General features: G+C 38.2%; 1 protein-coding gene across 3 annotated transcripts in view; it reads right to left on the minus strand.

Annotated features, from left to right (window-relative positions):
* Positions 1-20,746, minus strand: part of ppan (Brix domain-containing protein peter pan) — a 159,257-nt gene that overhangs the window by 98,442 nt on the left and 40,069 nt on the right. For all 3 annotated transcript variants that reach the window (XM_068225544.1, XM_068225545.1, XM_067137899.2), the window contains 3 exons: positions 11,087-11,254; positions 3,082-3,405; positions 2,770-2,954 (listed from right to left, as the gene is read on the minus strand). In XM_068225544.1, coding sequence (XP_068081645.1) covers positions 2,770-2,954; positions 3,082-3,405; positions 11,087-11,254 — 677 coding nt within the window. The remainder of the gene's footprint in view (positions 1-2,769; positions 2,955-3,081; positions 3,406-11,086; positions 11,255-20,746) is intronic.

A 20,746-nucleotide genomic window follows, 5' to 3' on the forward strand; every position in this document is an offset into this window, starting at 1 on the left:
GTCTAGAAAAGGTTATAACACCAGATTTCAATGAAATAATCAAATCGATTGGTTGGCTCAAGAACAACAAGGCAGCAGGAGAGAATCAAGTGGTTGCAGAGCTGTGGAAGAATGCAAATAAACAAACACTTCATAGGCAAATAAACAAACACTTCATAGACATCTGGAATTCTGAAAAACTGCCTGAAGAATGGAACACAGCTATAATTCATCCAATATACAAAAAGGGTGATAAATTCTATCCAAATATTTACCGGGGGTTTTCTTTACTTGATGTTCACATATAAAATCCTGTCTAGAATTATCCTAACAAGAATTCAGGAACAACTCCACCAAGAACTTGGAGAATATCAGGGAGGATTTCGACCTGGAAGAAGTTGTCCAGATCAATCATCAGTCTTAAGTGGATCATGAAACATCAAAGAGTGAGAAACAAAAAGTTAGTCATCACTTTTGCTGACTTCAAGAAAGCGTATGACAGTATCCATTGTGAGTCGTTACTTAAAATCCTCAAGGAATTTGGATTACACCAGAAACTTGTCAACCTTATTGGAATTACCATTAAGAACACTAAATCAAAAGTTAAAATCAGAGGGGAGTTGTATGAATCATTTAAAACCCAGACTGGATTTCGGCAGGGTGACGGTCTCTCACCATTACTATCTAACTGCATGCTGGAGAAAATCATGCGAAAGTGGACTAAGAAATGCCAACCAAACATCAAGATTGGCAAAAATATCAAACTTAATTGCCTGGCATCTGCAGATGACCTTGCACTGCTCACAAAAAGTGTGGAAGAGGCTAAACACCAAATTGACGAACTCGAAAAAGTAAGAGCAAAAGTCGGACTACAAATCTCATTTGAAAAGACTGATATGATGTCATCCTTCAAGGATGAAACACCAACTATCACCCTGAATAATAACAAACAAATTAAGATTGTACATAAAGTCAAGTATCTTGGAGAGATTAGTACTTGGAACTTAAACGAGAAAATATCGGTAGAAAATAGAACAACTAAATTTAAACAAGCACAATGTATCACTTGACCAACCTACAAGATTTACATAAAAGAAAGGACGATAAGTTCCACCTTTTCAATACTATATATTGTGTGTCAAAACCGGTACCAAATATACATAAATTGTGATGTTTTAACAGAAATGTAAAACTTTCGCACAATATATAGTATTGAAAAGGTGGAACTTATCGTCCTTTCTTTGATGTAAATCTTGATTCAATACAGAACCTAAGCATGAAATTCTTAACGTTGAACAACCTACAAGAAGAAATCTCTCTCGATAAATGTAAAATTTAAACACCACAACACCGTTATTAAACCTGAAGCAACCTATGCTAGTGAAACACTATTCAATTTGAACACCAAATCAACAACAGATAAATTACAGAAGACAGAAAGAAGAATCCTTAGAACAATAATAAACAAAAAACACCAAGTAGATGGACAATGGCGATTATTACCTAATGAAGTTGTATACCAGGAAACTGAGTCAATAATAGACACAATGCAGAAAAGGAGGGTTGCATTTTTCTGCCACATATCAAGACCACCAGAAACCAGGGTACTGAAACATCTTTTCAACTACTTTTGGAAAAGTAAAACCAAGAATAATTGGATCAAAGAAGTCCAAGATGATTTAGATGAGTTAGGCTTGACAATGCAGCAAATTGAAGACCGAGAAGAAAAAAGGATCCTGAGAAACAGAGACTTTAGACTTAAACTAAAAACTTTTTATGCGAACAGTACACCATAACTGACAAACAAAGGCAGCCAGGTTGGAAAGAATGAAGAAGTTCGGGGAGCAGAAGAAGAAACATAAGCCAAATTTGTAGCTAATAAATACTCTTAAAACTTAAATGTATATGGATTGATTAAAGTGCTCCAATGTGGCCATAAAATAATTCTTTTTAAACTACCAAAAGACATCCAATTTGCCCTCAAAATAAAAACATTTGAAAGATTATTATTATTATTTTTTTTTTTTGCTAGGGGCTTTACGTCGCACCGACACAGATAGGTCTTATGGCGACGATGGGATAGGAAAGGCCTAGGAGTTGGAAGGAAGCGGCCGTGGTCTTAATTAAGGTACAGCCCCAGCATTTGCCTGGAGTGAAAATGGGAAACCACGGAAAACCATCTTCAGGGCTGCCGATAGTGGGATTCGAACCTACTATCTTCCGGATGCAAGCTCACAGCCGCGCGCCTCTACGCGCACGGCCAACTCGCCCGGTTGAAAGATTATTAATGGCATATCAGGCATATCACTGTTTTTATTCTGTGGGGGAATATCTAAACTGATCATAAAATTTATTAAATGCTGTAGGATAAGAATATAAAATGTATATAATTTATTTATTTGTATTATATAATATAGCTTTAAAATGTGTCCAATATCAAAATGTAACTGGTATAAATATATTTAATTTGATGAAAGAATAATTTGTAATCATATTGCAGTCTTATTTATTAAAAAAAAAATTCTCTAGTGATAATGTCCTCAGAAAACAACATTCAATGTGATTTGAAAATGATAGAAGCTCCAACAAAGGTGTCCACAAGAGTTATTAAAACAATCACAATAGCTAAGTTAGAAGTAAAACACATACAAATATTAACATTTGACAAAATAATATATTATCAACATTATTATGTTCTAAAAATGATGACAATCCTGACTACACATAACTGCATACAATTAGTGTAAGAATTCTATGTATTCCAAATTCCTATGCTATGCATATACCTACTTGGTCAAGTAGTCTGATACACTCTCATAACGTCCCAAATTAGGGACCTTGCTTTGTACAATCTTCTTAACTCCTTTTGAAATACCAGCAGGCACAACTTTGATGGCATAATGCCTGAAGTCTATCAGCTTAGAGGTAGGGTTGTAGCTGAATAACACACAACGTCGAATATTGTTGAGATTCACCTTTTAAAAAAAGTTATTAGACCATGAAAATGGGCAACATAAAAAACATAAAAATAATAATTGTATACAATGAATGTTGGAAGAAAACTTGAAAATTAGCAAAACCATTTCATGCTGACTGTCTTACCTTCAACAAATTAATTGTTGGAAACATATTCTGAAACATGGATGTCATAAGCTTCATGTGTATTCCTTCACCACTAAACCCATTCAGCACAATTAATGGAGAATGTTCAAACTGTTTGGTAAACACAAGTTGTTTCTTAATTGTAGAAACTACATCATGAGCCAAAGAGTAATTGTGGACTTTAAAAGTAAGTGTTGGACCTCGCGGTAGACGGACAATCTTCAGGTAAGTACTGACTTCTGTATGAGTGAAGATACATAAGTGTGACACGTGCAATATGCCAGCAATAGATACATAATCTTTGATGAGGTTCTTCTTGCGAGCCTGAAACATAAGTTACAATAAACTTTCATGGAATCATTCAAAGAAAGCAAATAAGTCTCTGTGTCAAATATATTCCTCATCACATTGCTTACTGTACTGTATCATTATCAAAGATTATATGTAAGATTTCTATTTCATTTATAAGGTAAAATGATGCCAACAAATCATTTTTAGAAAAATTTATAAAGGCAATTCAGAGATTCAGTAAAATAAAATAAAAATTGCTAAAATTTCTGAACATGGATTTGCTTGTCAAAGTAGTAGAGAATTTCAGGAATGTTCTCCTTGTCCTACATAATAGATGTACAGTTCATAGAACAGTCATCAAATTAAAAAACTACAAATACAATGCTGAATAAAACAATAAATTAAAGCTGTTATATTTTAACAGAGGAAACTCTCGATAAAGCTGGTAGCAACTGCTACAAACAAATTCTCATTGCTATACATAAGCACAATATAATACATAGTTACTGAAACTTCATCAATACCAGATCACAAAGTGTCAAGCCAAACACTCCAATAGATGTATTCCGTTATACTGACTGCTTTTAAAGTAATAAACTTCATGGTCGGGTTCCGTATTGAGTTAAGACTTAACTTAAAAATGAGTACAAAATTTTTTTGTTCCACCTTCTCAATACTTAAAATCATATAACGTTTATCAAAACATTACAATATAATAATAATAATAATAATAATAATAACAGGTACTAGTTTCGGTCTGTTTTTTGGACCATCATCAGCCTAGTCAAAATTACAAGCAAAAGACATAATCTAAAAATGAAGTGATGTGGATGAACAAGGGGATGGGATGGTGATGGAATGACATACAAAAGTTAAAACCTTATACATGTGTTACAATAAATATGACCAGAATATGTTAAAATTAACAGAAGAATAAAAGCATTGTGATGTCGTTTAAAATCGCTTGATGACAAAGTCTTAAGTTGACGGTTGAACTTGTGTTGCACACTTAAATTCGAGTGAAATCTTATGTAAGTTCTTATGTTTCTGGAAGGTTCTAAAAGCGAGATCCACAATGGCGCAGAGGGAATAGTCCAATATGACCAGTATAGACTTGACGAATTGAGAAAGCTGGACTCGTTCTATGTAGCATGAACGATTGCTGTTTTTTAAAGGTAGTCTCAATTCAGTCGGAACCCATAGAGTCTAATATTTCCTTGTTCTATTCTCAGCACAATGTAGGTAATAATAAAGCAAATGCCACAAAAATCTTTCTCGCAGCTATACATCAGCACAATGTAATAAAAAGTTACTGAAACTTTGCCCATACCAGACTACCCAAGTGCCAAGCCTAACACTCTGGTAGATGTATTCTGTTATACCAACTACTTGTGAATCAAGTGTCAGATAAGAATGAGAACACTGAACGAGTTGGCCGCATGGTTAGGGGTATGCAGCTGTGAGCTTGCATTCGGAAGTTAGAGGGCTCGAACCCTACTGTCGGCAGCTCTGAAGATGGTTTTCTGTGATTTCCCATTTTTACACCAGGCAAATTCTGAAACTGTACCTTAATTGACACCACAGCCGCTTCCTTCCCATTCCTAACCCATTCATTTCCCGTTGTCACCATAAGACTTATCTGTGTCGGTGCGATGTAAAGCGAATTGTAAAAATAAAAAATAAAAAGAGTATATATCTGTTCTCTATTTTCCTGATTGCAAGTAGGGTGAAATTACTTCATATAGTAATAGGATTACTATGGAATGTAAGTAAGGTTGGATAAAAGTAGTAATTGCACCAGTGTATGAGATATTGCAACACCTGATCAGTATGCCAGGCAAGGTGTTCACATGCATTTTGGAAAGGAGGGTGTGGAGTGAAAGTTGGATGAAAACCAGTTTCATTTCAGACCAGAGGGAGGTTGTCCGGACCAGATTTTCTTTATGTGCCAGGTAATTGAAATATGCTATGAGAGGAATAAACAGTTATGTTTCATAGACCTAGAAAAAGACATATAACTGATTTTTGCTATTGGCTTTACGTCGCACCGACACAGATAGGTCTTATGGCGACGATGGGATGGGAAAGGCCTAGGAGCTGGAAGGAAGCGGCCGTGGCCTTAATTCAGGTACAGCCCCAGCATTTGCCTGGTGTGAAAATGGGAAACCACGGAAAACCATCTTCAGGGCTGCCGATAGTGGGATTCGAACCTACTATCTCCCGGATGCAAGCTCACAGCCGCGCGCCTCTACGCGCACGGCCAACTCGCCCGGTACATATAACTGAGTACCAAGGGAAAGGATGTTAGCTGTATTGAAGGATTATGGGATTAGGGATCAGTTATTAGTCGGTCAAAGCCACTTATGTAGACAATCTGGCCGTAGCAAGAACTGAGGGCAGAATGTATTCTTGGTTCAAAGTAGTTACAGGGGTAAGACAAGACTGTAATCTTTCACCTTTGTTGCTCATAAAATACATGGATCATTTACTGAGATTCAGATGGGTGAAAATGCAGCAAGTAGTTTGGCCTAAGCCAATGACTTGGCCTTAATCACAAATTGTGTCAAATTTCAAGTACTTTTTATAATTTACATCACCTCACACAAGCACAGATAGGTCTTATGGCAAAAATGGGATAGGAAAGGGCTAGGAGTTGGAAGGAAGCGGCTGTGGCCTTAATTAAGGTACAGCCCCAGCATTTGCCTGGTGTAAAAATAGGAATCCATGGAAAACCATTTTCAGGGCTGCCAACAGTGGGGTTCAAACTCACTATCTCCCGAATGCAAGCTCACAGCGGCACAACCCTAAACCGCATGGCCAATTCACTCAGTAATTTAAAGTACTTAGGATGAGTATTCTTCCAGGATGGCAGTATACTAACTGAAATTGAATCAAGGTGTACCAAAACGAATGCAGTGAGCTTGTCATTGCAATCAACAGTATGTTCTAAGGAAGAAGTGATTTCTTGAAAGAAACTATCTTTATGTGGTCTGTTTTCAGACCAACTTTGCAGTAGAGGAGTGGAAGATGGGTGGACTCAGGATATCTTATTTATAAATAAGAAGTAATGGATATGAAAGCAGTGAGAATGATTGCTGATAAGGTTGAACATTGACAGGAGGGTACTTGAAATACAGAGATAAAAGCTACATCAGAAATAAACTTGATGGATGAAGTGGTACATATAAATCAGTTTCAGTGGTGGGGTAATGTGAGCAAACGGATGAGGACAAGTTACCTAGGAGAATAATGGACTCAGCCAAGGAGGGTAAGAGAAGTACTGAGAGACCAAGACAATGATGGTTACTCAGATTTTAATAATTTAAGAGGTGTGGAACTTAACGAGGCCACAGAGTTAGTTGCAAGTAGAGAATTGTAGAGGCACTTACTTAATTCACAGAGGCTTGCAGACTGAACGCTGAAAGGCAAAATATTCTATAATGAAAATGTATGTGTACCAGGAGGTACACCTCTATGCCACACGTTTAAATCTTACGCCAATTGGAACTCCTCTACTGGAGAAATACTGAACTTAAACGGGATCTACTTAAACCTTTCCCCTGAAGATGTCACTGTGTGAATTTAGACTTGTTTTTGTTTACTATTTATCTAGAAGTTTGGACATTCTTTCATAGATGTCACTGCCAAAAACTATGATCATGCAGCCTGGTGCAAAGTGAAGGAACTTTATTTGAAGAAATTTTGTATTCATAAGTTTGTTCTTTACTAAATTTCGTTCATTCATTTGTGGGTTGGCAATATTTATCTTTCTTTCCGCCAGTTTCGAATTTAGCCAATCCAGAATTTCTGTAATTAATTTTCAACCAATCACCGGCTTCATCTTCGATTTGGTGTGTATCTGTAAGGTATAATTATTCTTGAAAGGTCTCGAACCTTCCCCGAGGGTTTATAAACTGCTGATTTTCACATCTCTGGGCCACTTAATCTACGTTTAACTAAGTATGTGGTTGTAAAGCAGGGGGCGGGAGGCACCTCTTTCCTCAGGCAGCAGGTCTTCAGTAAGGTAATGGCCATTTCCTTATTTCTTGCTAGCTCAGCAGTTTAACCCGCGGGAAAGGTCCAAAACTTTTGGCATGTAACCTACCTTTCTGTAATGTAAATTTCTGCCGGCTTATGTAAATATCTTTAATTGTAAATCGGGGATACAGAGTGCTTTACCCTCTCGAGCTCCCCTTCATTTTGGTTTGAGGTGACTACGTTTTGGTAACTGATTTTCTTTTCTTCCCTAATGTTTAAACTCTTTCTTGTACGGGTCACCTCCATAGTTTGGGAATAGCCCCTGCGTCTTCGGCCTAGTGCCTTTTAGGTTTCAGAATGAGTATTTAGGAGGGCAAGCACACGCCTCCATTCCCGTTGTATTTCGGGCCATTTACTTAACCTGTTCTTTCTCTGCTTAGGCCCAGTAGGTTGGGTACAAGATACCCCCGTTTCATTTTTGTAAGTGTGCCTTGATGGCAAGTAATTGGATAGTCTGTTATTGCCTTGAATAGACGTGGAAGACTGAGAGCGTGTCAGCTCTTTTCCTGTGTTGTAAAAGTGCCTCAGGGAGGCTTGATATTCCAATTGTGAGCAAGCACTCCATGTATTAGGGGTTTTCTGCCCTTTTGAATGAATTGTTGCTGGGTTAAAGTTGAACTAGGAGCTCAGAATTGTAAAATTAGGGCTTGCTACCCCAAGAATGTTTGAAGGTTGAAATCTTGGATCCTTATAAGTCTTAGTTCTAAATTGCCATACCGTTGTTATTGTTGTTAAAGTTTTGTTATTCTTGTTTGTTAAAAATTAGAAAATATAACCTTGTTAAAGTTTTATATTAAGAGGCGGCCGGAGTCAGTTCTAGATTCACATTTTATTTCAAAATATCGCCACTAGTCTCGTTGCTGTCGACAGCTAACTCCACTGATAGTTACATCGCGGGTGCATAGATGGCAGTAAGAGAGGCCAAGGCCGAGCGAGCGATTCCCCTCTCACCCTCCAGCGTCACATAGTCTGTCACCAGGAAGTTGTGATACAGTACTTGCACGGAGCTGATGGTGTTGACATTTGTACGGAATGCGAAACATTCCAGGAAATTATTGAGCATGGGTTAGTGCTGAGTAAAACAGTCAAAATAAGGTACTGTTTCCGACAAATATGAATGAAATGGCGTATGGCTTTTAGTGCCGGGAGTGGCCGAAGACAAGTTCGGCTCGCCAGATGCAGGTCTTTTGATTTGACGCCTGTAGGCGACCTGCGCGTCGTGATGAGGTTAAAATGATGATGGAGACGACACATACACCCAGCCCCATGCCAGAGAAATTAACCAATTATGGTTAAAATTCCCAACCCTGCCGGGAATCGAACCCGGGACCCCTGTGACCAAAGGCCAGCACGCCGGACACTGTTTCCGATGTTGAAATGAAGTAAAGCATCAATCCCGTCCCCGCCTCACGTCTTTCCCTGTACCGGCCAGTCAGTGATACATAATTCGTATAATTCTATCCAATGAAAATACAAACTGATATAATAGAAGGTAATTCATTTACGAATTTTTTAGTCACACAGTTATGCTTTGGACATACGATAAATATTGTAACGCGGAGTAAAAAAAAGAGCCTTACAAATTTATAACAGTCTTTTCCTCTTGGAAACAAACATTTCTGAAATATATAAACAATGTATAAAACATCCCATTGCATATTGTGTTAAAATTTGAATTCGATCAAATAACTTGTATTCGGAGACACAGAGGTGCCGGAATGTTGTCCCGCAAGAGTTCTTTAACGTGTCGACTTTCCAATACCACCGCCCTGAGCCAGGATCGAACCTGCCAAGGGGCAGAAGGCCTGCGTTCCATCCTTCGAGCCGTTGTGAGAGTCTCTTTGTCTTTACAAAGACGGATTTGAAGTCGTATGTTTTCGTATAGGTTTTAAATAATAAATGTTACAGCACCTAAATATCCATTAGTTCTGTATTTCATGACTTGAGTGGAGTGTAATTAGAGTAACTACTAAGCTCAAAAATATACCACTTCATTCTCGCTCTCGGTGACGTCAGGCGCTTTAGCCAATAGCAACGCTGCTCACCGGAATGACCTATCTGACCTGTGAGTTATTCCAGTTATGTTGGATAACCCAATTTCCAAGAAATACAAGGACAGTAAACGACGGTTTTGTATACCTACCCGTTATGAAACTCGGAAACGGTGCTGGTAAAGAACGCAATAGCTGAGGGGCACTGTAACTTCCCTCTGTAGGTGGGGGTAGTAGAATAACACCCACAGTATACCCCGCCTGTCGTAAGAGGCGACTAAAGCGGGCCCCATAGGCTCTGAACTTGGGAGTCTGGGTTGGCGACCACAGAGCCCTTAGCTGAGTCCTAGCTTTATTTCCACTTACTTGTGCCGGGCTCCTCACTTTCATATATCCTTCTTCTTCAAGTGACATCTCTCTTTTTTTGCTAGTTGCTTCACGTCACACAGACACAGATAGGTCAATACAGTCTAAACCTATTAAAATATGTTTTTTTTAAACAAATATGGAGCCTTTAACCGCACGGCCAGCTCGCCCAGTGTTAATATTTTTAATAAAGTTTAATGTCTTCTTACAAATCAAGCATTTTGCCATTCCATTGCACTCGGTAAAAAGATACGGCATAATAAAACACGACAAAATATAACGTGCTATTGAAAGGTCATACTACAACTAGCGAGTAACAAAGTATTGTCAGCGTGTCCACTGCCGCTTGTTATGAAACACGGGTGAGGAAGCGACTGATAGCAGCTGAAGATCTCGCTCACCACATCCCTGCGTGGGTAAGAGCTAATCTGTCATCATCCCTCTTCAAGGACAAGGGGCTGCGGCATCTGACGGAAACTGGCTGAACTACCAGCACTAGAATTCGGCCGACACTCGTAAGTCAATAAGCAGAGCTTTATTAAAATCACGATTAAATATACAAAGAATCCCTAATCTTGAAGTATGTTAAAGTAGCCCCTTAGAGAAATATATAAACTTCGCTATGGTATAGTTTGCTTCCAATTTGAACACCATCTTGACTTAAAACAAGTTTAGGAAAACCGCGGTTCATAGCTCAATTTCATATGGAGATTCGTTATTTTAATTACCATTTTATAACTATATTTGCATTTCTTTTTGAAATGTTTTTGCACTAATGAAAAGTGTATCACAGACTACCGTGCGCTATAAAAACAAAATAATTTTACCTTGTTCCATTTCCTTATAAAAAACTCTTACAAACTTTTGACCCATGTTACAACAACTACTGAGCTGGTGGCCGGCCGTTCCAGCTCCGGCCGCCTCTTAACTTTGATTTGGTAGTTAGACCCATTCACCCCGGCACCTTCTTTCACCTCTGCTGTTCCACAGATACCCCGGAGCAGTATGTATTCTCAGGTGTTCATGTTGCAAAATTGCATTGTGCATTTACAAGGTGGTCTCTGGTGAAAAAAAAAAAAAAAATGGATCCTATGGACATGGCACAACAAAATACAGTACTGTATTAATTTTTGGAGGCACAAAGTCTCTAACATACAAAAGAGAGATCAAAATTGCATCTCTTCCATCCACATCCAGGCTGAATACGTCCCAGTCATCAAGAAAAGACACAAAAAATATCCACATCATCACAACATTCATTCCTTACATGTCAGTTTCAATATTATCATCAGAAATATTATACACTTTTTTGTCCTTGCCTGTAATGATGAAGCAGTGAAAGGCTCCATAACTTTTCTGAAATCCTTCACAAGTTCCAGGATGTAGTTTCCTACACGACCTCGATGAATTACAAAAGAGTGAGGTGCTCTCTTCAGCTCATCAGGTTCATCTGAATTTACTGCCAAATTACGCTTAACACTGCGTCCCTAGAAAACAGAAAAAGAGAGAAGAGCTCAGAATTTTAACATTTAATCAAATTTTATATTAATCTTACATATGGGAATTTTGAATGTTTGTAATTTATTTGGTATGGTATGGTATGGTTCAGTTTTATTTTTTAAGTGCTAAACTAAGTCACTTCTGTGCTTCGAACCGGACTACAACGATGGTGCGGGTTCTGTGCTACATCATTCAACTGTTTTTCATTTGTCTACCTGTCTCCAGGAAGCAGCAGTGACTGGTAAACAATGGTGTTAAAAACTGACCATGTGCTCTCAAGGTAAGTGCTTTATATTTTAAAAAATACTACGTTGTTGGGCTATGTTTGGGAATGTGTCACTTGTAGACATTACAGTTATTGATTTTATGACCATTAGTTAGTTGTAAATACAATAATATTAATTTATATTTGCATCAAAGTTCAAGTAGCACAATTGTGACAGTCAGGGGATTGAAATATTACTTTGTAAGCAGTATTTTTGAATTAATTCATATTTATAGAATAACTGTACAATGTTTATCCCCAATTCCATATTATTTACGCTTACAGGTGTATCTGAGGACCGGATATTACATTGTTTGGACAACTCTGATATTAGTGATTTGTCAAGTGATGAAGACGACTGGGCACCCATGGGATCAACACTTGTTCATGAATATGTGCGTTCTGACAATACCATTGTAATTGTGGAATGGAAAGGTTCCCTAAGAGTTGTTGTTGCTTCTACTTGTGCCAGGATTGAACCCCTAGCCACGGTAAGAAGGTGGTCCAAAAATGAAGACAAATATATTGAAGTCGACTGCCCCTTTTTTGATTAAGTATTACAATGAGCACATGGGGAGAGTAGATATTTGCAATCAACGAAATAGAATTCAAAATATTCAAATCAGAGAAGAGCTAAATATAGAACAATTAGTACAGAACTTACAGAAAGCAGGACTGAGATGGTTCGAACATGTCAAACGAATGGGAAAGAAACAGGTAGCAAGAAGGGAATTGGAAAGAGAAGTTAAGGGAAAGAGACTAGTTGGAAGACTGAGAAGAAGGTGAATGGATCAGATTTGGAAGGACATTAGAGAAGCTGGATTGGATGTGGCAGAAGTAATGGAGCAGGAAAAGTGAAAAGACAGAAAGGAGTGGAGGAGGCTTGTTAACCACACCCGGGCAACTGGAGTGGGACATTGATGATGATGATGATGAATTAGAATGCTACCGAGCATGGTTCAGGACAAAGAAATGGACCTTGAAATGATTCTCCACTTTCTGGATACAAGCATTGTTAATAGTTGGCAACAGTACCAGGAGGACTGCCGAGCAAACAAAGTTCCCAAAAGTAAGATTATCGATCTTCTCATTTTCGAATGACAGTGGGCAAGCATTGGTTGCAGCTCCAGACAGAGAGAGAAGAAAAGAAGATGAGGATGATGAAGTTGAAGACAAACCTGCAAGAAGGAGACGAAGATATACACGCCATCTCCTAAGCCTGTCTATGAAAAGAGATGACGGGTACGACCACTGGCCCAATGTTGATAAAATACCTTTACCACGCTCTTGTCAGTACGAAGCTTGTAAAAGTAGAACCAGAACCCGTTGCATTAAATGTGATTTATATTTGTGCATTTCAAATGATAAACATATGGTAAAAAGTTGAAGAATGTTGAAAAGATTTTGTGTGTGAGTTTGTGTAGCCTATAAGTGGGTGGGGGTGGGGGGGTAATGGTCACCACTGCTGCATATTTTTAATGTAAGTTTTGATTTTTAATCATTTCTATACTTGTATGTGATGTTATTGCTTGTATTTTGACTGTAAAGTTTGTAAATATGATGTAACACCTAACTAGGCTAAGCAGGTTAAGTAGTATTAAATAAAGCCTAACCAGCACAAACGTGCTAGTCAAGTTTTGAAAAAAGTATCAATTTTGGAATTTTTAAAATATTTTTCCGTGATTCTGCATCCCAAACAATGGGTATAAACATGTATTGTACAGAAAAATTCAGAAAAAAATCTCTCAGGGCTGAAAGGGTTAGGATTTTTTAAAATGTGTAATTTTAAGCGACCAGGTTTGTAATCTAACAGTTAATCTTGTTATCATATGGTCAAATTGAGGAGTGGACTGACATTCCATAGTAGTGCTTTAACAGTGAATCATTTGGCTGTATGACATGTGATGATTTAGCATGACAGTGTTAGTGGTTGCAGTACACTACAGCACAGTGGTGCAATCTATTGGTGCACTTCAGTGACATTTGCCTTCTCGAATGATGATGCATTTTTAGCAGCTAACAATTTCTGACTCACTTATATAGAGATCTTCCTCAACTACCACAAATGTTTTTGACGAGTGTGTAATACTGAAAACAAAAGTATACAAAGCAAACAGTGGTAGTTCAATCACAAGTTATGTCACTTTCATCAGGGCTAAAGATTTCCATTTTGGTTTTTGATCTCTCTCTATAAATAATTATTTTCTTAAATGAAGAAAACAAAGCAAAAAATTTTAAAAACACCCATAAAAATCAATCCGATTTATTACAATAGTAATAAATTCCAAGGTGCAACAAAAAATCTTTTCGGTAGAACCCCCTTTGAACAAATATCAGAGGGATTTGAAATTTCTTCCTTAAAAGTAAATTTTCCTTAAATGGAGGTTTATAGGAAATAGGCTATAACTTATTATCACAAGAAATAATAATACATTTGTGCCCTTAGCTAATGTAATGCCCATATTTTCAAGAAATAATTAATGAACAAATTAATGAATACTAAAAAGTGAAATTAAAACAAAACTAACAGAAAATATATACAAAACTCTTTTTTTTTACAATCTAATTTATGTTGCACTGATGTAACGATAGAGTAGGAAAGGGTTAGGAGCGAGAAAGAAGCAACTGCAGATTTAATTAAGGTACAGCCCCAGCATTTGCACGGTGTAAAAATGGGGAAAACCCTAGAAAACCATTTTCAGGGCTGCCGACAGTGGGGCTCGAACCCACTATCTCCCAAATGATTTACAAAACAGCAGAAGTAAAAAATTCCTTAATCAACCATTGGAAGCACCACCTGCAACAAGAAAAGTGGAAATGGATATTACTGACATGCAATTGTAACTTACAGGAACATGAGCCTTACAAAATTTGAAAGAGATGTCGTGAAAAAGTAGACCATGAGAACCATGAAAATATGTGTACTAACCTTTACTTTCTGAAATAGTCCAGGAGAGTAGTTTGCTTCCTGTTGCTCATATACGGCATCTCATGGAAAGATGATTTCTCTCAATTTGGTTAACACTGTCTTGAGGCTTTCATTAACGTTGAAAGAGAAGAAGTACCGATGGACAATATCCAATCCCTCCACTGCTGCCCCAAAAATTGGTTCTGCTGCATACTCTTCTTCCTAATCTTCTTTTTCTTCTTCTTCTTTGGTATTTTGTTTCTTTGCATCATCACAAAGATCCTTAACATTCATCTGTGGTGTTGAGGTTAGGATATTATCATCCTAAATAACTATCATCCTAAATAACAACTTCTTTGAATGTTGTGGTACTTGTATCTTTTAATACAACCCCCAATCTTCCCCAATGTTCTCAGTAGCACCTTCTTCTTTAAAACTTTTTGAAATGGTACCAAAACCTGCATTGTCAAAGCAGTTTTGAATTGTGTCCATTGTGACTAGTTGCCATGTTGCTACTAATGTGCATGGCTTGGAATATATTCAATTTCATTTCCCAATAGCTCTTTGAAACATGACCTTTCTGTGCTTCGCTTTCACTTAATGAATAAGGCCAAGGCCTAAAGTATGCAGACGACTGGTGGTGTTAAGAGAAAGAAGACCACTATGATATTCTGTAAGAAAGATGTATTTGAACGATGAGCTAGACACCTATCCATTACCAACACTACCTTCCTTCCTGCCGATCCCACTTTAGCATCCAAGGTTTGTTAAAATTTTACAAATATTTCTGATGTCATCCACATATTTTTATTAAAGCCATATTTTCAAAGGAATGTACAGATGTTACTGAGACATCTCAAGTTCTCACATTTTCCAAGTATCAGTGGGGGTAATTTTTCACTGCCGTCAATGTTAACACATAACAACACGATTAAATTTAAGAATTTCATTTTTAAGTCTGTATTGAACCGAGAATAATAGATAAGTGAAATTAAAAATCCACCTTTTCAATACTGATATTAAACTAAATAATTTATAATATTTACTTGGAACTAGTTTCGACGCTGGTGAGCGTCATCTTCAGCAAAATATGGGAACAGGCAATCAAGGAGAAGGTGGTAGTGTTTCACGTTGGTACCAACAATGTAAGGCAAGCTGATATAAGTACCAACATAGTTGGAGATGTGTGGGACCTGGTAAATGCAGCACGGGTGAGGTTTAAGGATAATACAGATGTTGATTCCCATAGGGAATCTGAAATCTTTGTTCTGAATGAGTAAATTTATAATACCAATATAAATGATCCGTTATTGGACATTATAAATACTCCAGCTAACTCATTCCTGGTTGCCAGCTTTTTGCCCCTATGTGCTAGGCTGGGTTCATCAGTTGGTACCTAGCATGGCTAGTGCATACCGTGAAGGCCACTGCGTAGGCTAATCGTAGCCACCAGCAGTGCCAATGCACCACGAGAGACTCATTACCCGTGGTGTTCCTCATATAGTGGGCACTAATCGTAGGCAAGCCAGAACCATGGGTTTCCTCATCCCATGGTGTCACTCATACAGTGCTACCAATCACAAATACTGTAAAAGCCATTGAGCCTTCGTTTGCTACTAATCACAAACCTATTTGGTACCCAACATAGTGGTACTACGTACAAGTAAAAGCGACCCATGGTGTTCCCCGCGTGGAGGTACTAATCACAAGTAGTTTCATGGTTCCAATTTGATCATCCCTTGGTCGCCTGCTTTAGTCACCTCTTACAATAGGCAGAGGATACCGTGGGTGAATTCTTCGTCTGTGTCCTCCACCCACAGGGGGTTGTGTGTTTGGTCCGCGAGAGGTATTTTATTTCCCTCAAGTCCGCTGGCAAGCCGGTTAGGACCCCCCTATCCGCCACCTGGGACACGCCACGTGGGATTATCACGTCCCCCCATGCTATGCCAGCATAGCAGGTGTGTGGCATTTCGAAAGATAATAGGCAACTTGATATCTTTGGAGTGTACAGACCGGGAAAGGGTAGTGCTGACACGGATTCAGAATTATTTAATAAGATAATCAGCTATGTGGGAAACGACATGGAAAGGAATGTGATTGTAGTGGTAGGTCTGAATTTACCAGATGCCAATTGGGAAGGAAATGCGAATGACAGGAAGCATGACCAACAAATGGCAAGTACATTACCGGTCAAAATTTTCGATCACTTATGCACAAAACTAGATACTTTATTTCAATGTACAAACACATCGTTAAAACTAAATAGACCAACAAAATATATATTTTCTCTCACTATCATTAAGTAGAATACAATATGGTTTATATTTTAGCCTCTTCAAAGTATCCACCCTTTGCCCTCCGAACAGCTGCACAAACTCTTGGCATTCTGGAAATAAGATTTTGTAGCGTTTGTGTCGATATTGCAGTCCAACAGCTATGTAAATTATTCCATAGCTCTTCAACATTAGTTGACCTCAGTTTTTGGACCTCCCTGTCAAGTTCATCCCATAACAGTTCAATGGGATTTAAGTCTGGTGACTGACTTGGCTAAATCATATTTTTCAGTTCCCCACATTTCTCTTTTCTATTGACACCCTCTACACAATTTAGAAGAATGTTTGGGGTCATTGTCCTGCTGCAGTACAAACCCACGACCAATAAGTCTCCTGCCAGATGGAACTGCATTGTTGATCAGTATCCTGCGACATCCTTCCTTCTTTAAAGTTCCATTATTTCGCACTAGATCACAAACTTTATCACCTGCAAAACATCCCCACACCATAACCGACCCTCCACCATGCTTCACCGTAGGTGTCACACACAGACTCTTCATATGTTCTCCACGAAGTCGACGAACAAACATTCGACGATGGCTCCCAGATATTTCAAACTTTGATTCATCCGTGAATAACACCTTGGACCTTGCTGCACGCTCCAGTTTTTATGTTGCTGTGCCCATTGCATTCTTTTCACATTATTTTGTGTCCGTAATAAAGGTTTTTTGGCCGCTATGCACCCCTTTAAACCTCGTTCACAAAGATGGCGTTGCATTGTTGAGACAGAGATTGGAGCAGATCGCATATTATTGACTTCCTCGCGAATTTCAGGTGCCGTACGAGTTCTCTGACGTTTACTCTGTGCACATATGAACTGATCTTCCCTGTATGATGTTACACGGGGTTTTCCAGATCGTGGAACACTTGCACTGGCACCGGTTTGCTTGAACCGCTGCAATGTATACACCACTGTACATTGGGCTACGCCAACATTTGTTGCTATTGTCCTACTAGAATACCCTTTGTGATGCAGAGCTACAATTACAGCATGTTTTTAGGTTCCAATCTCCTGCTTCCGTCCCATTTGGAAGTAATATGGTATGCACCTGATCAGATACACAAACACACTGCTAGCTGCACACAGTGTACTGAAAACTAATGTGAACTGCTTGCTACACAGACAGCTGAAGGAATCAGGCCTATTCAAGTGGACACATCTTGGGTAAAGACATGTTAGTGTTATTGTGGTAACCCATCAGTGACCCTCCATGCGGAGAACCGGTCAAATACACAACAGAGTCATTCTGTCTTTACATGTTTATGCTTGTTTTATTAACAGACCAGGGCTATGATAGATTATTTAAAACTACATATCTGTTTTAACCACAAATCCTTGGGTAAAGACATGTTAGTGTTATTGTGGTAACCCATCAGTGACCCTCCATGCGGAGAACCGGTCAAATACACAACAGAGTCATTCTGTCTTTACATGTTTATGCTTGTTTTATTAACAGACCAGGGCTATGATAGATTATTTAAAACTACATATCTGTTTTAACCACAAATCCATAGTTGTGATAGGTGATGGAAAACTTTTGACCGGTAGTGTAAGTTAATATGGGAAGGACAGCTGATTCAGAAAGTGATGGAACCAACCAGAGGGAAAAATATCCTGGATGTGGTTTTGGTAAAACCAGATGAGCTCTATAGAGAAACCGAAGTATAAATGGTATTAGTGATCATGAAGCTGTTTTTGTCGTAGTTAAAAATAAATGTGATAGAAAGGAAGGTCATAAAGGTAGGACTATTAGGGAGTACCATATGGCTGATAAAGCTGGCATAAGGCAGTTTCTGAAAAGTAACTATGATCGGAAAACGGTAAATAAAAATGTAAACAGACTCTGGGATGGGTTTAAAGCAATTGTTGAGGAATGTGAAAACAGGTTTGTACCTTTAAAGGTGGAAAGGAATGGTAAAGACCCACATTATTATAATAGAGAAATAAAGAGACTAAGAAAGAGGTGCAGACTGGAAAAAAATAGAGTTAGAAATGGCTGTGGAAGTAAGGAGAAACTGAGAGAACTTACTAGGAAATTGAATCTAGCAAAGAAGGAAACTAAGGATAACATGATGGCAAGCATAATTGTCAGTCATACAAATTTTAGTGAAAAATGGAAGTATATGTATAGGTATTTTAAGGCAGAAACAGGTTCCAAGAAGGACATTCCAGAAATAATTAATGAACAAGGGAGCATGTATGTGAGGATCTTCAAAAAGCAGAAGTATTCAGTCAGCAGTATGTAAAGATTGTTGGTTACAAGGATAATGTCCAGATAGAGGAGGAGACTAATGCTAAAGAAGTATTAAAATTTACATATGATAACAATGACATTTACAATAAGACACAAAAGTTGAAAACTAGAAAAGCGGCTGGAATTGATCAGATTTCTGGGGATATACTTAAGACAATGGGTTGGAATGTAGTACCATATCTGAAGTACTTATTTGATTATTGTTTGGTCGAAGGAGCTATACCAAAGGAATGGAGAGTTGATACAGTAGCCCCTGTGTATAAAGGAAAGGGTGATAGGCATACAGCTGAAAATTACATGCCAGTAAGTTTTACATGCGTTGTATGTAAGCTTTGGGATGGCATTCTCTTTCTGATTATATTAGACATGTTTGTAAGGCAGTTTGGTTTTAGGAAAGGTTATTCCACTGAAGCTCACTTGTAGGATTCCAGCAAGATATAGCAGATATCTTGGATTCAGGAAGTCAAATGGACTGTATCGCGACTGACCTGTCTAAAGCATTTGATAGGGTGGATCATGGGAGGCTACTGGCAAAAATGAGTGCAACTGGATTAGACAAAAGAGTGACTGAACGGGTTGTTATATTTCTAGAAAATAGATCTCTGAGAATTAGAATAGGCGAAGTTTTATCTGACCCTGTAATAATTACGAAAGGAATTCCTCAAGGCAGTATTACTGGACCTTTATGTTTTCTTATATATATAAATGATATGAATGAACAAGTGGAATCAGAGGTAAGGATTTTTGCGGATGATATTATTCTGTATAGAGTAATAAATTTGTGAGCAACTGCAACATGACCTCGGTAATATTGTGAGATGGACAGCAGGCAATGGTATGTTGATAAACGGGGTTACAAGTCAGGTTGTGAGTTTCACAAATAGGAAAAGTCCTCTCAGTTTTAATTACTGCGTTGATGGGGTGAAAGTTCCTTTTCGGGATCATTGTAAGTATCTAGGTGTTAATATAAGGAAAGATCTTCATTGGGGTAATTACATAAATGGAATTGTAAATAAAGCGTACAGATGTCTGCACGTGGTTATGAGGGTGTTTAGGGGTTGTAGTAAGGATGTATAGGAGAGGGCATATAAATCCCTGGTAAGACCTCAACTAGAGTACAGTTCCAGTGTATGGGACCCTCACCAGGATTACCTGATTCAAAAACTGGAAAAAATCCAATTAAAAGCAGCTCGATTTGTTCTGGGTGATTTCCGACAAAAGAGTAGCGTTACAAAAATGTTGCAAAGTTTGGGCTGGGAAGAATTGGGAGAAAGAAGACGAGCTGCTCGGCTAAGTGGCATGTATAAGAAGTTGTTACAACTTGATTTACAACTTGCAAAATAAGTGGTATATTCCGAGCTGTCAGCGGAGAGATGGCATAGAATGACATTAGTAGATGAATAAGTTTGAGTGGCGTCTTTGAAAGTAGGAAAGATCACAATATGAAGATAAAGTTTGAGTTCAAGAGGACAAACTGGGGCAAATATTCATTTATAGGAAGGGGAGTTAGGGATTGGAATAACTTACCAAGGGAGATGTTGAATAAATTTCCAATTTCTTTGAAATCATTTAAGAAAAGGCTAGGAAAACAACAAATAGGGAATCTGCCACCTGAGCGACTGCCCTAAATGCAGATCAGTATTGACTGATTGATTGACATCAATGCACATATGAACACTCTTATTATGGGACTTATGATGCCCCTAAAAGTATCTGGA

Source organism: Anabrus simplex, chromosome 1 (assembly GCF_040414725.1).
Source record: "Anabrus simplex isolate iqAnaSimp1 chromosome 1, ASM4041472v1, whole genome shotgun sequence".
In the NCBI taxonomy this organism is placed as follows: Eukaryota; Metazoa; Arthropoda; class Insecta; order Orthoptera; family Tettigoniidae; genus Anabrus; species Anabrus simplex.